The sequence below is a fragment of the Convolutriloba macropyga genome, chromosome 14 (assembly GCF_964194025.1).
Source record: "Convolutriloba macropyga chromosome 14, txConMacr16.3, whole genome shotgun sequence".
Taxonomy (NCBI): domain Eukaryota; kingdom Metazoa; phylum Xenacoelomorpha; order Acoela; family Convolutidae; genus Convolutriloba; species Convolutriloba macropyga.
The window spans coordinates 17,105,648-17,120,992 of NC_134481.1; the positions used below are offsets into that span (position 1 = coordinate 17,105,648).

General features: G+C 34.9%; 1 protein-coding gene across 1 annotated transcript in view; it reads right to left on the minus strand.

The window, feature by feature from the left end:
• Positions 1–2,309: 2,309 nt before the first annotated feature.
• Positions 2,310–15,345, minus strand: part of LOC142353706 (laminin subunit beta-1-like) — a 49,187-nt gene continuing 36,151 nt past the window's right edge. The window contains exons 22-27 of the mRNA XM_075406028.1: positions 12,429–12,663; positions 10,568–10,688; positions 9,860–10,001; positions 8,895–9,071; positions 5,653–5,812; positions 2,310–2,526 (exon numbers count right to left, since the gene is read on the minus strand). Of these exons, the coding sequence (XP_075262143.1) occupies positions 2,363–2,526; positions 5,653–5,812; positions 8,895–9,071; positions 9,860–10,001; positions 10,568–10,688; positions 12,429–12,663 (999 nt within the window). The 3' untranslated portion in view covers positions 2,310–2,362. The remainder of the gene's footprint in view (positions 2,527–5,652; positions 5,813–8,894; positions 9,072–9,859; positions 10,002–10,567; positions 10,689–12,428; positions 12,664–15,345) is intronic.

The following is a 15,345-nucleotide window of genomic DNA, read 5'->3' on the forward strand; positions in this document are numbered from 1 at the left end:
AAAAAGGGACGATTGGCAGCGGTGTCTTTCTTGGTCCTGCTGACTGCGCCATGTTGCACAAGCTTGCTAAAAGTATTTGATTTTCCTATTCGCGATGAGAATCAAGCAAATTTAAATGAAGTGCTGAATCGCAGAGTGAATCATGCCATTTAGATTTGCGAAATATTTGCGAATTATTTCCGACTGTACTGATTCGCGGAGCAAGTCAGGCTTATCATTATCTATCTTCGATTTGCTATTCGCGGGGCGATTAGGCTCTTGTTCTATAGAAATGTATTCACTTAGCGAATCAAAACATATTTTCAATGATTGAATTACAACTGATCAGAGTAAGAGAGTTAATTCAGACATTTAAGTTTCAATTAACTTTTCACACTTCAAGACCCAATCTCACAAGCTACAAAATAGAAAACAGAACAGGGAAAAAACAGTACAGTTCAAAGCAGCTCACATAAACCTTGTTTTTTAACAAAAATTGCCTGAAATGGAAAACTACGAATGACTTTTAACCAAACAACAAACAAAAAGTTAATAAGGTAGATAAATGATCCATTTAAGATAAGAGAACCAAACTCTAAAGAAAGGAACACTTCATCTGGCACTGTCGAAAAGATGGCAATTTTCTCGAACACAAGTTCTCAAAAACAACCTAACACACAACTTCTAATTAGACGAAGAACTTTGCGTGCATTATTCTGTTAAATTAGCTCTCACTCTGACCCCCCCCCCCCCACCACCGACGGGAGCCCACCAAACAGCAATCCCTGTATGCCTTATGGTTTCATGATCTCACAAGCTGCATGTGAACAACATGGAGATTAGTAGAGGTAGTAGTAGTAAAAGACTAAATTCCCGGTTTATGGAAGAACAAATATTAATACTAATCGAAGCCAATCAGTTTTGTTGTTGTTGTTGTTGTTGTTGTTGTTGTAGTGTTTGCAGCCTCCGCTGCTAGGTGTTAAATAGGGGTTGCCATTTTGAAATTGCATCTACCTAACATGTTTTCCCAATTTTCAAATTTTCGTTTGCAACTATCTCGACTATGTATAGTCTGTAATAACAATAGTTATTAAGTATTTCCTGAAAACCCACATATTACTGGTTACACTGCACAAATCACTTGCCCGTTATATCACAGTCGTCGCTCTGTTCTGATCAGCCGGAGTACAGTCGGAGGCAGAGTCTTGCCATCAACATGGCTGATGGCAATAAACATTGACCAGACATAAGGCAGCTGGCTCTCACTCTGGGTAGTTGGCGGGAAATTTAAACTGATTATAAAATGGTTGTATTGCTTGTTATTGATATTGTCTTCACAATGAGGCGTAAGCCCGGGTGACCAGACCGCCCAGAACAACAGTCTTTGATTAGACCGTTCTGGAGCAATTCCTCCGAATCAGACTCAGCAGCACTCAACGATTTTCTGTGGACGAAGTGACCCCCCAAATCATTTCGATCACTCTGTTTTAAAACAAAATATGAATAGGTTACGCATTCTGCTTGAGAACTTCTGGCACTTTTCCAGAACCACGTAGCGGTACGAGAGTGTAGTCAAATTTTTGGATTGACTTCTGCAGAGAGTCACTTAACTCACTTAATTAATCGCGCTTAAAACACGAACCTTGCACGATTAAAAGTTGCAAAACTTATGGATGTCAATACAGGAACTTATGCCATTTTGGCATCGGATGCTGCAGATTTTGGAATATTAAACCGTGCACGTGCTCGCTTTAGTCCGTCTCTGATCACACAAATTCCAGACCATCGAACAATCGTAGAGCTGACCATGACCAGACTGTTGTGTGCAAAATATCCGATGATAAATCAATAGGGACCTGGTCTGGGGAGGCTTTTTGCAGACAACAACGAAAGTTTTTGGATCAGAAAATAAGCGATCATCGAGATTTTAGCTGTGCTACAACAGTAACAGATGTTACTATATTCAGTGACGTCAAAACAAAATCACAAAAATTCAATTCTAATTTAAATTACATGAAATAAATCTGCAGCTGATTTTCGTTTTTGAAACGATTCATCACACACGCTGGAGTCAATTTCCAAAGATCGGATTTATCGCCGTTTATATGCATTATCTAATAGAGTTACCAAAAATTGGAACGCAAACCAACGTTTCAAAGGCTAAAATTTAACCTTAAACCATGCGGACCGTTACGAAAAGAGGAAAATTAGACAAAGTATTCCTATGTATTTGAACATCCTGATGCTGTTTTTTTTTCAATACATAGTGTTTTTCAAACGTAAGTTTGCGTTTCAACTGAAACTATAGTTTAGGAATTGCAAATAATAATTAAATTATAGTCGTAATTAAATTTCATTTGTTTTGTTTATTTGTCTGGATAGTTTATAGTGATTCCGGGAAGTTAATTTTGGTGCACTGTGGGTCATATTTGAGTTTGTACTGGTATCGGATCTTCTCCCACGCGTCCTCCAGTCGATTATTGAGAGCATCTATCTTCTGGCCGTAGTCTCTGAACTTCCGTATTTGGTCAAACAGACGTCTGTTAACTAAAAGCCAAACAGATTGTTTCAGAAGTTTAATTTTTCGCTTTTTTGGTTACACAACCGGAGTCAACGAATAATTTTGATAAATCGATCATTCTTTTGAACTTGTTTCTGCGCCTTTCTGACGACTCAGATGATGTGTGAAAACCAATCACATAAATCGAAATTGAAATTTTTATTACTGAAGCTAAGTAAATTTGTTCTATAATGTCAAATACCCGACTCAGCTTTCAAATAAAATAACAAATTGGCGCAATTTTTCCCAAAATTTCAGTCCCTGTTTTTCACCTATTTTAAACCATAATTTTTTCTCAAGGTTTGCTCCAATTTTGTTTTCCCAATTGGCCCCTAAATTATACGCAAAATTAAAAAGCGCTCCTATTGTATAGAGTTCATATGAAGCTTTAATTAATCGTAGGACAAAGATTATAATTAATGGCTAGAATGATTAACAGCAAGATGTTCATTTGCCAATAACAATCCCACGATATGAAAACCATTGAAAGCAATAGCTAAAAACCGTAGTCCTCCTGAAATAGTAAAAGTTTTGTTTTTTTAGAGCTTAGGAGGGCATCAGAACAGATTGTCAAACATTTTTGAGGCCGCCTAAACCGTGATAGCTACACAATGAAATATCATAATCATTTACAATAACATATACAACCCCAGCCAAGAAAAATTTTATCTTGAAGATCTTGCAAGAGTCTACCAAATAATTGCAAGACGATGCATCGTCTGTGGTCAGAGTTTATGCCAACGCAAGTCCAAGATAAATATTTTCTTCCAAATAGGCAAATAATGGTACAAAATTGAATGCGTTTGAACACAATCAGCATATGATTTCTATGATGGGTTTCAATAACTATTTGAATGGATAAAATATCATTAGCTAAAAAGTTGACACTGAAATGAAGAATCAAATAATACTATCAAATAAACACAAAACAAGACAAAACAAGTCAGAAATGCTCAAAGTACGAATTAGTTTTATCTAGACTTTTTGTTTCTAAAATTCTTAGTAAAGTAAAATAGAGTAAAAACATTTTAAAGAAATTAATAGCCGAGCAATTTATATCGAACCCCAGTAGGCTTGCTATAGTGCATAATGATTTGCCCTGGATTGCAGATAATGGCGCAAAACAGATGTTGCAATTACTACCGAGTTTGTAAGCACTTTTTTGACAACATATTTTTTTGTAAATTTAGATCGCTTTACTTGAATGAATTCTGCAACAAATGATTGAATAAAATGAAACTCCAAATCATTCAGAACACAGCACCATCGGAACGTGCTTGCAAGAATCTTGTAAGATAACATTCGTAACATTCTGTCTTGCGAGATCTTGTACAATACCCTTCAACTTGCTAAGTATGATCATTTTTCACCTGATAAAATCTTGTATTCTTACATGATTAGTTTTTGTCTTGTGAAATCTTACAAGATATCCTTTTTCTAAATGAAAAGACGCACACTTCAACGGATACTTCGTCGGAGCAAAATCAAATGGATAAATTGATCTCGAAATCAATAGCGTTAGTTTCCTGTCAAGTCTCATTGTCGCGAAGCCGGCCTAATTGAACTAGTCTTCATTATTATTAGAAATATTATTACCTTATAAATTTTCTCAGGCCCGAATGATTATGCCTATTTATGTTCTGATGATTTGATCCGGAAAAAGTCTTTGTCAGAAAATGAAGCAAGATTTGTGAAGAATAGCGATGAAAAATTTTCCTATTGCAAGACGTTTTTACGGTTTTAAGCGTTGAATGTGTTAAAAACTTCAAATTTTTGTAAGAATTGCGGTAAATTTAACATTTTATCAAACTTTTTCACTGCATTTTTAACCATAGATAGAGAACCTCTTGGTGAGGCACTGCGCTCTCCAGGTCATCAAAATTTCAACAATTGGTTTAGATTTTATGTGATTCACTCTTTTGTGTCCAAATTGAAACTTTTTTCACCGATAAGCCCAAGAATTGTGATTTCAGCAAAACTTACTAAAAATTTAGCGATTAATTTTTTTTTTGAATTTTCTATTTCTTGTAAAAATTGAACTCACACACACATACACAAATGCAGGCAAGAACACAAGCACACCATTCTTTAATGGCTTTACAAATTCCGGTTCTTTACGCGAAAAATCTATAGTGTGCAAATATCAATTTATTGTGTTTTTTTTCAAGGGTGTTTTTTGATGATACAACTTCCAGTTCGCTAAGCAAAAGTTTTATAGTGTGAAAAAACTAATGTGCTTTATAGCAATTACTGGATAACAATTGCGGCAAAATAGTTGAACATTACATGGGTCTACTGGTAGCAAAACAAATTTATTTGCAAAGAAATTGGCTGTGACTAACATATCAAGTTAAAAAAATAGCGGGGATGGGATTTTAAACGAAATTGGGACATGTCCCCAAAAATGAAAATGACATTGAACTTACATAAAAAATAAGTGAATAAAGCACTTTTAAAATGTATTATTTTTGCAAATTATTTTTGCCCCTCGATAACATTTTGGCAAGTATTTGGCAAACAACGAAGGAAAAAGTTGAAAACACGATAAAAAATATTCACTTCTCTATTCTAAATAGTTTAGAGAATGGATGTAAGAAGTTCGAGAAAAAATGGTGCCATAAATGCTGGACGGACATAAAACGAAGTGCTACAAATGCTAAATATTAACAAAATTGTGACACTTTTTGTAAGCTATTATCCTGTAGAGACATTTGTTAGGGACACTTTAGTACTCTATAGTGTCCAGTGGATTTTGAAGAACCACTTATAAGTGTTTTATTTGGTACTCGCCTAATGTCCACAAAACTTTAGTTCAAAAAATTCGGCTACAAAAAATGCGTTAGCCTAGCCGAGTTTTCTATTACCCTACGCCCAAAAATATAGCAATCCATCGAACAAAATCTCTTTGAACAAAATTGTTTCAGCCACATTTGTCGCATTCACCTCAATTCTTGTTTTTTTTTCAAACAAGCATAAACATAGCTAGACTTTTTAGCAAAAATTTTCGTTTCTTTGCCACAAATACCCATTTACCTAATTACAAATCTTACAAAAAAATACGATTGATTGCGAAATAAAAAATTTGACAAAAATCTAATTTTTGAAGAACTTACGTGATTGGAATCGGTCGAAGACTTCTTGAGCGCCATCGGTGAGTTCTGTTGCATGCTCCAATGCATCTTCGGCTTTCTGAGACACTTGATTTGTTTCGGTTATTTTGTCATCCAGAAACTGCTCTAGTCGATCGAAGTCTTCGCGTAAGTCGTCAGCATCCTGTATCCAACATACCATGATCACAGTTGAAATCAAATCTGATTTGGACCCCCTTCAATCTTTTCAATATTTTTTCACCCCCCCCCCCCATCTGATGTACAATCATAGTTCCCTATTCCGGGAACGCGGTCCGAAAATTAACTTGGGAAAATGAGCAAATGAATTCCACTATGTTGATGATGGGATTATCAGGAACACAACTGCCGAAAGGCATGCCTGAATTGGGTGGGGAGTTTCTTTCGTGAGATCAAAATAACAATTTGTGCTTGCGCATAATATGTGCTGGTGAACAAAAATAATTTTAAATTTTTGCATCGTGGAATCTAATTATGCTGCTGTATTTTATTAAATATCAAAGTATTACCTCGTGGCATGATAGCCAAGAGGTAAGGTGTGTGGTGCACACGCCAATGCTTGAGAGTTCAATCCCCTGCCTCCGCGAAGATGTCTGTGTGAGGATGAGCTGTTACTTAACCATACTTCATGTTGACCATAGCCTGACCAATGTTGGCTGCAATGATGGTACCACGTGAAAGTTTCAGACGCAAAAAAAGTGGCTATAGTCACCAAAAAAAGAGCAATGCTGCTCATAAAAAATATCAGTCCCAAATGTGGGGAATAATAAGAAAAAGGGCAGCTGAAAACAGGCTACTGTAGGCCTAATGCTGTTCCGCTGTGATTACGCAGAAATCACAGTTTTTATTAAATATCAAAGCAGATATATTTTTCAATATGAAAGGAACCCGGGCATAAATACAGCTAGTTATGGAAAGTTCCAATGACAAAAACGAAAGCACTATTATCTGCAACAGAAAGAGGTAACAGTCGAATTACCAAAAGGACCAAGGTGCAGCGATGTGTCTTTCTTGCGGTAAGATCAGACTATGCATTAAATTGCATGACATAGCAAGGGTTGGAAAAAATTAGTTTTCTGATCTAGTATGTAGGTTTTCACAAAAACTAAACTTGAATTGGTACGCACGATCATATTTAGTGTTCCATTTGACACTACAAAACTGTATAGAAACTCTTTTGTTGTCACTAAAAATGTGCATATTAATTCAGAGAAATTACTCTAGGTAATCAGATTTCAATCGTGTGAGTTGTTTACATTACATCACTAATCCAATGGGTATTTGGTTCAAAGTAGCCACCCGGGTCGTGAAACTTAAGCAAGCAATCGATTTTACGGAGATATTTTGTCAGGCTAAGACTACATCCAATATATACCGATATATGGGGTATATTTAGGATAAGCCAATATATGGGGTATATTTAAAGAAGTTTGCAGCTACGATAGCAAGTAATTTTTTAAACGGATTTAGAGCGATTTAAGAGTTGTCTTACTTTCTCGCGACCAATTTTTAGTCAATCAGAATTGAGCAAAATTTAGCTATGCGAAAACAAAACTGCTAAAACACATCATAATCGCGCATGATTTCGTCGTTCAATATAGTTTGTAATTTCAATTCAACAAATTTGGTTTTAATTTTTTTGGCTTCACAATAAGTTTTCTTTCCAGATTCAATTTCTTTTCAAAAGCACAGCCCAAATCAACACCAAAAGACAAAAAGTTTTTAGCTGAAAAATAGTCAAAAATTAGAGATTTCGACTATTAGTTTTCCAAAATTAGGCCTTTTTTAGAGTCGAAAATCAATTTAAAATAATGAGCACAATCAATCTACCTTTGATATCTTCTATGCAGGTATAATTCATAATTTTATTCAAAAATTATGATAATTATACACTATTTGAATTTTTTAAGGCTTGGAGCATTTTGTTCTCTATTTCAGATGCAGATCTTCGTTTTCTTCCAATGAGCACCTGTTGGGTCAATAGACTTGCTGTTGCGAAAGTAATGCATGGAGTGGATAGACTGAAACTGATAGAAATCTGATGGACTTGAAATGTTAAATCAAAACTTTCAAATTACATGAATTGTTAATTTAAATTTAAAACAATATAACGGTTTTTCACTGAGCGGAGAAACTATATTAAAAATAGATTTAATGGAATTTTCGTAGCTCAATTTTAAATGCATTTCAAAGGTTTTTAAACAACTACAATGCAATTTTTTCAACGGAATTAAATAGATTTAAGAGGATTTAAATCGTTAAAATGGTCTCAAATTGATGCCGTAAAAGAGATTTTGTTGATAACACTTTTTAAAAATGAAAACCGCTATAAAATCGATTTTTATTTCAATTATTCCAATGCGGGCAACTTAAGTAAAATTCAAAAGCCTTATTAGGAACACATGTATGAACATAGGTTGTGATCCTTACATAGATTCGAGTGCAAAATTGCAAGAATTTGTACTGCTCAAATTCAATCAGGTAAACATTAATGATGGGTCCTCTTTTCAGCACCCAAGCGAATTCTTCTGTGCACCCAGAATCAAAATATGCCGCCAGAATTAAAAAAGCTAAATTTCAGGTGAAAAATATGCAACTTTTTGGTTTCGGATTACATTTTATTTGCCACTCGCCGTCAATTGAGCTCACGAAAACGTCAAAAACCAAATAAAAGGAATTGAACAAATCCAAAAATTAGAAACCAGTTCATATATAGATCTATAAACTGACAATATTTGCAATGCAAATTTATTTAAAATGGCAGCTACTATACTTTTGCTATCAAATTTTCCGATATGAGGGTTCCTGCTTTTTAGCACGTTTTTTTCCTTAGTGAATGTCAAGGAGTTACGGATTTTTGCGGATAATAGCAATGGATCATCTGAAAGCAACTCAATAACCAACTCAACTTTGCGGAAAACTATCCTTTTTGTCCTACTGATTTCAATGAACAGCCTAAAAAAACGTTGGAGAAACTATTAAACGTGCAATGACATTAACCAAGGATTTCCAAAAGCAAGTAGAGTATTAAAGAAGGCCAAAACGGCTAATGTGTAAACCTTTAAAGATGCAAATTCTGTCTCAAAAATGAGTTTGAGATTATAAAGTCTTATTAAGATCACATTCTTCTCCTTGCGCGAAATACATTGGCCATATTCATATACCTAAGAGGTCAAGAGGTCCAAAAAATTTTTTCATAAATTCATAATGTAACCATTAAACGGCACCTGTCCCGTTTTTGCGACAGTTGCATTTGCCTGATTGACCACAGCCTCTGCATCAGATAGTTCCACAGTTAGAGAACTCATAAGAGATGCCAGAGTGTCTCTGCATTGGAGCACTGATTTGAGAGAATCCGCTGTCTGGTTCACCAGTTTGTCCAGACCAGCCATGTCACTCCGGAGCTACGAAAAGAACATGAACCCAACATGAATTGTTTTCTACTTTTGATTTATACAATTCAAACTTATTTTTCTAATTTATGATTTTTATTCAAGAAGTCTGATTTCGCGCAAAAATCTTACTAGAATGCTCACACTTTCTCTGAAGTTCCGCTCTTAAACTGCTTACGATGGGAAAACAAGAAAGTCAAAATTTACATATTCGCAGCAGTTTCCTTCCCTCAGCAAGTGATTAGATGTTTTCGCCCAAGTTCCGATCCCTACAAATGTTCAAATTAGCCGGTGAAAGGGGACTGTTATGGGCAAATAACTTAAGATGGGTGCATAATAATTGAATATAAGACTTTATTTAAGAAGTTTTGCTTTATTTATAAATCAACATTTAAAACTACGATCTCTGGCCACAATTTTAAAATACGATATTTTTACCGACATCGTCATCTTAATCAGCATTTAACCGACGTGTCAGAAAACTCTTCAGTATTTTCGGGGGTTTTTTGTACTTGAAACCGACGATGCCAAAGTTCTGTAACAAACTGTTGTCGTTTTTGAACTATGGAAATTTGCGCACTCAGATTCAGGTCCCAGTCTGAAGCAACCTCTGGTTAGACTATCTCAGACCAAAGTGACCTCTGATCAGACAAATTCCAGTCCATTTTCGAGACCATTCTGAGCTCGAAGATTTTTTAAGACTATGTAATTCGAGTCACGATGCACAGGTGTGCAATCAAATATGGTCGGATCAGAGGTAGCTTTGTTCTATGACGTCAACCTGGGTATTAATAACTTACCCCATCAACTTTTGCGCCCATTTGGCTGAGGAGAAGCTTCGTGTCATTGATGGCCTGCTCCGTGAGGTTGTTGTATTGAACTGCATCAGTCAACATATTCATCAGTTTCATCACATCTGACATCACACTCTCAGCTAACTTACTAAAAAATCAATCAATCAACAAAAATATATCCTTGTGGATTGCCTCAGCACAATCGTTTCCGGAAAAACCGAGACCGATTCGGGGGGTCGCCCTTTTCTTTCAATGCATTATGCAGTCATGATGACTACTTCTCTTTGACCTTAAAAAGGCAGGGTGATGATGATGTCCAAGATGGGAGTAATAAACGGCACTGTGGGTGTAAGAGATCCTAGTTTTGCTATATTTGATCCTTTAAACTATATGTATACAAAATATAGTAGGTTCTGCTGCTTCTCAACGTGATTCATATAAACCATAAATTCTAATATGTCACATTTTAGCTCGTATTTGATTTCAACCCCCACAAACTTTTCATTGCAATACCATTTTTTCGACCCTTCGACCCCTCCTCGATTATTAGACCAAATTTTGACATTTTTGCTGACAAATTTCCTAGTTATATCAAGATAAATGATATCAGAGGTAAATGAAGGAGGGCTGAAAAAGACCGGAAACAAAGCAGGACAGTAAAACAGAAGTCAGTACTGTTTGTAAATTAAGTATCGTTTCGTATGGCCTCTTTACCGGGCTGTAAGTGCGTCTTGTAGTAGCGTGCGTACAAGAGAGGCATTAGCCTGCATCTGCTGAGTCACTTTGGCCATCTCGTCAACTTGTGCCTCCATACTTCGCATCTCTCGCTCAAGATCTAATCAAACAAACAATCACTTCTCTCAAAAACAAATCTTCGAAAAATATGAGTACAGCTCACGATTAATCAATTTTTCAAAGCAGAAGGGCGCATAAATAACTGAGTTTATAGCGTATACTGCTAGTTTTTCTCGAAATTTTAGTTAACCGCAAAATTGAGGAAATAGTGCAAATGAACGCCCATTCACAGATCGTTTTATTACATGTGTGGTAACTAGTGTTGAAATTCTGTATAATGCACAAAAAAAAACAAGATTTTGGCCTGAATGCGATAAATGTGTTGAACTTATGCACTGTTAACTTTATATAGATTATAGAGCTAATTTCACTTCATTAACTGTTTTTCTCTCTCATAGAATTTAGAAAGAGATCAACCCAAATACAGCACGTAAATTCTGCACGAACAGCAGGCAACGATCAAAAGAGTTTGCATTATGTGGGCTTCGGCATACCATAGGAACATTAACCAAGAAATGAACATCCGAAGATCTTGACACTGAAGTATCCAGGCAGAGAAGCAAAAATCAACCCACATTCATATCTATAAGGGATCTATCTAGGCCTCCATTTATGAGCGGCATGGTCTCGACACGTGAATTACCCGATGAATCAAAGCTTCATACATCTTCCGGTAACATTTAAGATCCTGACTAGCCAGTGTAAATTGGGATATGAACAGAGTTCCGGCCATCCACCAAAAAACAGAATGTCTCTGGACTGATTCAGCGCTGATTTGCTCTGCAACCAACCTCGGGGTATAAACAGATTTATGTAAAAGGTGGATGATCTCTGTTCGATGATGGATGAAAACTGTTCAAAGTGGGTTGCAAATTATATATATATATATATATATATATATAATATATACATATATATATATATATATATATATATATATATATATATATATATATATATATATGTATACACACACACACACACACACACACACATATATATATATATATATATATATATATATATATATATATAGAAGCTATATATATATATATATATATATATATATATATATATATATATATATATATATATGGGTTTTATAGAGGCTAGCTGTATACAAGGGTTGTACTCAAGAGAAATGATATTCTGTTAATTCAAAGAAGTGAAAACTGTTGATAGAGTGTTGCTCTGGTTGAATTTTGTATAATAGCAGGCGGAACGTGCGAGCAGAACTGTTGGAGCATATTTTATCCAGCTAAAGAGTCCATCTGAATTGCATCTCATCACTTTTATAAACAATTTATAAAAGATTTGTGTTCTCCTACAAAACTGAAACGAAGTCCCAGAGTTTTTGCTTTCATTTTGCCCATCATATGTTGAAAACACGAGGGCGGTTTTTTCCATTGTCAACGAGGGAAATCAATTCTATGACGCCAATGAAAAAATGGAAAACTGGACAATGCCAAGACGGCCTCATAGACTGAAAAACATTCACTACAGTTTTACGTTTAAAAGACTGGTCATGGAAATATTTGTTGTTGGATGTTTGAACTAACTAGCGAATAGAAATGGCACATTATTCTCCGATTCCAACTCCAGTTTTTTAATCTTTTGAATTTTTTTTGCTCAATTCGTTATTTTAATTTGCACAAGAAGAAAAAGCAAACGAAAGGACAGTGAGAGCTCTTGCAATAAGTATAAAAATGAGTTTGCGTTGTTTCTCCACACTGATAAGCGAATTTTGTGACGTCAAAAGTTCCAAAGTGTTCAAACTTACTCTCGATATCTTTTTGCGTAATGTTTGGCATTTGGAAGTTATCAATGGCCTTGAGCAGCTTCGAGACATCGTCCAGGTATCTATAGCTAAGAGCTTTCTGCTCAGCAATAGAGGTCAACTGGTCAGTGAAGGTTTTGTTCAAATTAGAAGCCATCTCTTGTGCGTCCTCTGCTCGCCTTCTCAAGTCCTCTGCTGACAGTGAAGTGATTTCAACCAATGAGAGAGCTTCGTTCACCTGCAAATGTTTTCACTCCAGAGCGAACAGTGCAAAAACTACTTAGTAATATTTTGAAAAAATTTGATGGTTAGAATAAGCAACTTAGCATATTAAACAACATAAACAACTTAGCACTAACAAGTTTTTTTTTACAATTCAAAGAATTTGAATTGTATTGGGGCGCTGTCTTTTTACAATTCAAAGAATTTGAATTGTATTGGGGTGCTGTCTTTTTTTTACGACTCGAAGAGGAGTATTGGTTTTCTTAAGGTTTTTTTTTACCGGAAGTACTATTCGTTCAGACGATGTTTTGACCTAAAAGCGAAAGCGAGTAAAATTGCAGTATGAACTAATTTTTTCTGAGCGAGAGAAGTTTTTTGATCATGCGCTGCGTTTAGTGAATGACTTTTTGACATTGAAAAGTAGTTTTTGACTGAATGGCACATATAGATAACCGTTTTTAGCCGTTTTTTCGTCTAAGTGGCCTAGTTTTATTGCTTGTAATTTGGTTTTTTGTAGAAATAATTTTTAATCGATGCTATGTTGAAATGTAAACCCGGGAAATTGTTAGCACAGTATTTTGCATAGCCTGAAATTGCGTTGCAAATGCGAAATTGGCACATATTTCTTGATTTTTTAGTTAATTTTTGGCTTTTTTTCTATTAATTTCTTCATTTTTGGATCTTTTAGCTGTTTTTTGTCAAAATATATCATATACTCAATGCCTCTTTCTACCTCGATGTTTTTTGTTTCAAAAAAATGTACATTTGCTAATCCGATTTTCGTAGTTTTTTGCATTTTTTTCAGTTTTTTGTTTGTATTTTGCTTTTAATTACTAAAAATAGTATTTTGGGGAAGATGAGGGACTTTAATTTTGTTTCAATAAAAATTCAATTATTTTTTGGGGTTAAGTTTTTGAAAAAACAGATAAATTTTTTTCATAAATGCAGTCTTAAATATTTTTTGACCACTTTTTTGCAAAATGTTTCATTGTTTCGTATGTCTGAATTCTGCTTTTTCTTGTTTTATTCTGTTCAGCAAGCTGGATTTTTGTCTCGAATGACTCGTTGTATTTTCTATGTCTCGAATGCTGATCAATGAAATGTACTCGTTTTTCTTGATTTTTTTAAACTTGATTTTTAACTTTCAAAAATCAAGAATTGGTCTTTTTGTTACGGTGTTCCTAACATTGTGTCCACATTCTTCACATTCTCGTTTGTATCATTCTAGTTTTTTCCTGGCACCTACTTTGGTTTTCGTTATATTGATTTTTTAAGTTGTTAAAAAATTGAATTAATTCAGCTTTTTCTTAGATCTTGGTTTCTTCGGTTTGCAATTGATTTAATTCAAAATAAGGCAGTACTGGGAGTTTGCTAGAAAGTCTTTGCCAACATTTCGACTTATTACTGTTCATTGCAATTTTATTCCGGGCTGGGTATTGTTTTTAGACGATTGTTTGCCTTTGAATATTATTCTGTTGCTTTTGTTTTTCTATGAATAATTTAATTTTTGAATTAGTATGAAATCTTGTTGTCTAGCATATATACAACAAGGAAAAATCATGTATTATTTTTGTCTTAATTGCCGTGATTAGAAATCTAATTGTAGTGGTTCTCTGATTCTTAAGTTTGAGCACTCTTTTTTGAATAATTTTGACTTTCCTGTCTTTTTGAAAAGTTTTTATCTGCCACTTGCTTTCGCGATCTTTTTGAGATTAGAATCATTAATTATCTGAGGGCAATTGATGGCCCCATCAGCTTTGTCAGGCTATCAGTTTTTTGACCATCCTAAAAATTTCAGACTTTTTTAACGTTACCAAACGTTTTCAATAATAAAAATTTGCTGCATTTTCTTTCTCTTGGTGACAGTGGTTTAAATTTCACCGATTTGTAGATCAGACCCGCGGAGGTAATGAGTTAAGGGTTTAAAACAAAAGGTAATGGCTTTAGCTTTTTGTGAAATTTTGGTGCTTCGAGTCGCTTCCGGAATTCTTCCGGCTATGTTTTTAAGATCTGTTCACACATTTTCATGATTTTTGAAGTCAAATTGGAGTAGTGATTTTGGTCACGCCGAAACAGGAAAGGGAGCGAAAAAGCGGGTGGCTTTGTGGCGTGAAATATTTTTGCTCTAAATTTAAAGTAGAGTGAGAAAATGGTGTTTGAACAAAAATTCGCTTTCTCGCTAGTGGTTTTTTGTTCACATGCGGCAATTTCACTTTGATTTTTACTGGTTTTTTTCGATTTTTTGGATCGGATTTTTTTCTAAATGGTTTTCCCAATCCATTTACAGCTCATTCTAGGCCTAGTTTTCTGCTTGAATTGAATTTTCATTTCTCGCTGGTGGTTTTTTTGTTCACATGCGGCATTTTGACATTGATTTTCTGTTGTTTTTTCTTATTTTTTGATCTGATTACTTTTAAAATTGTTTTCTCAATTCACTCATAGTCCATTCTTGGTCTAGTTTTCCTGTTTAGTCAATGAAAATTCTTTGAATTGTACGTCAGGACTTGTCCTGCTATGTTTTTTTAAAGATCTGTTCACACATTTTCATGATTTTTGAAGTCAAATTGGAGTAGTGATTTTGGTCACGCCGAAACAGGAAACGGAGCGAAAAAGCGAGTGGTTTTGCGGCGTGAAATTTTTTCGCTCTAAATTTAAAGTAGAGTGAGAAAACGGTGTTTGAACAAAAATTCGGTTTCTC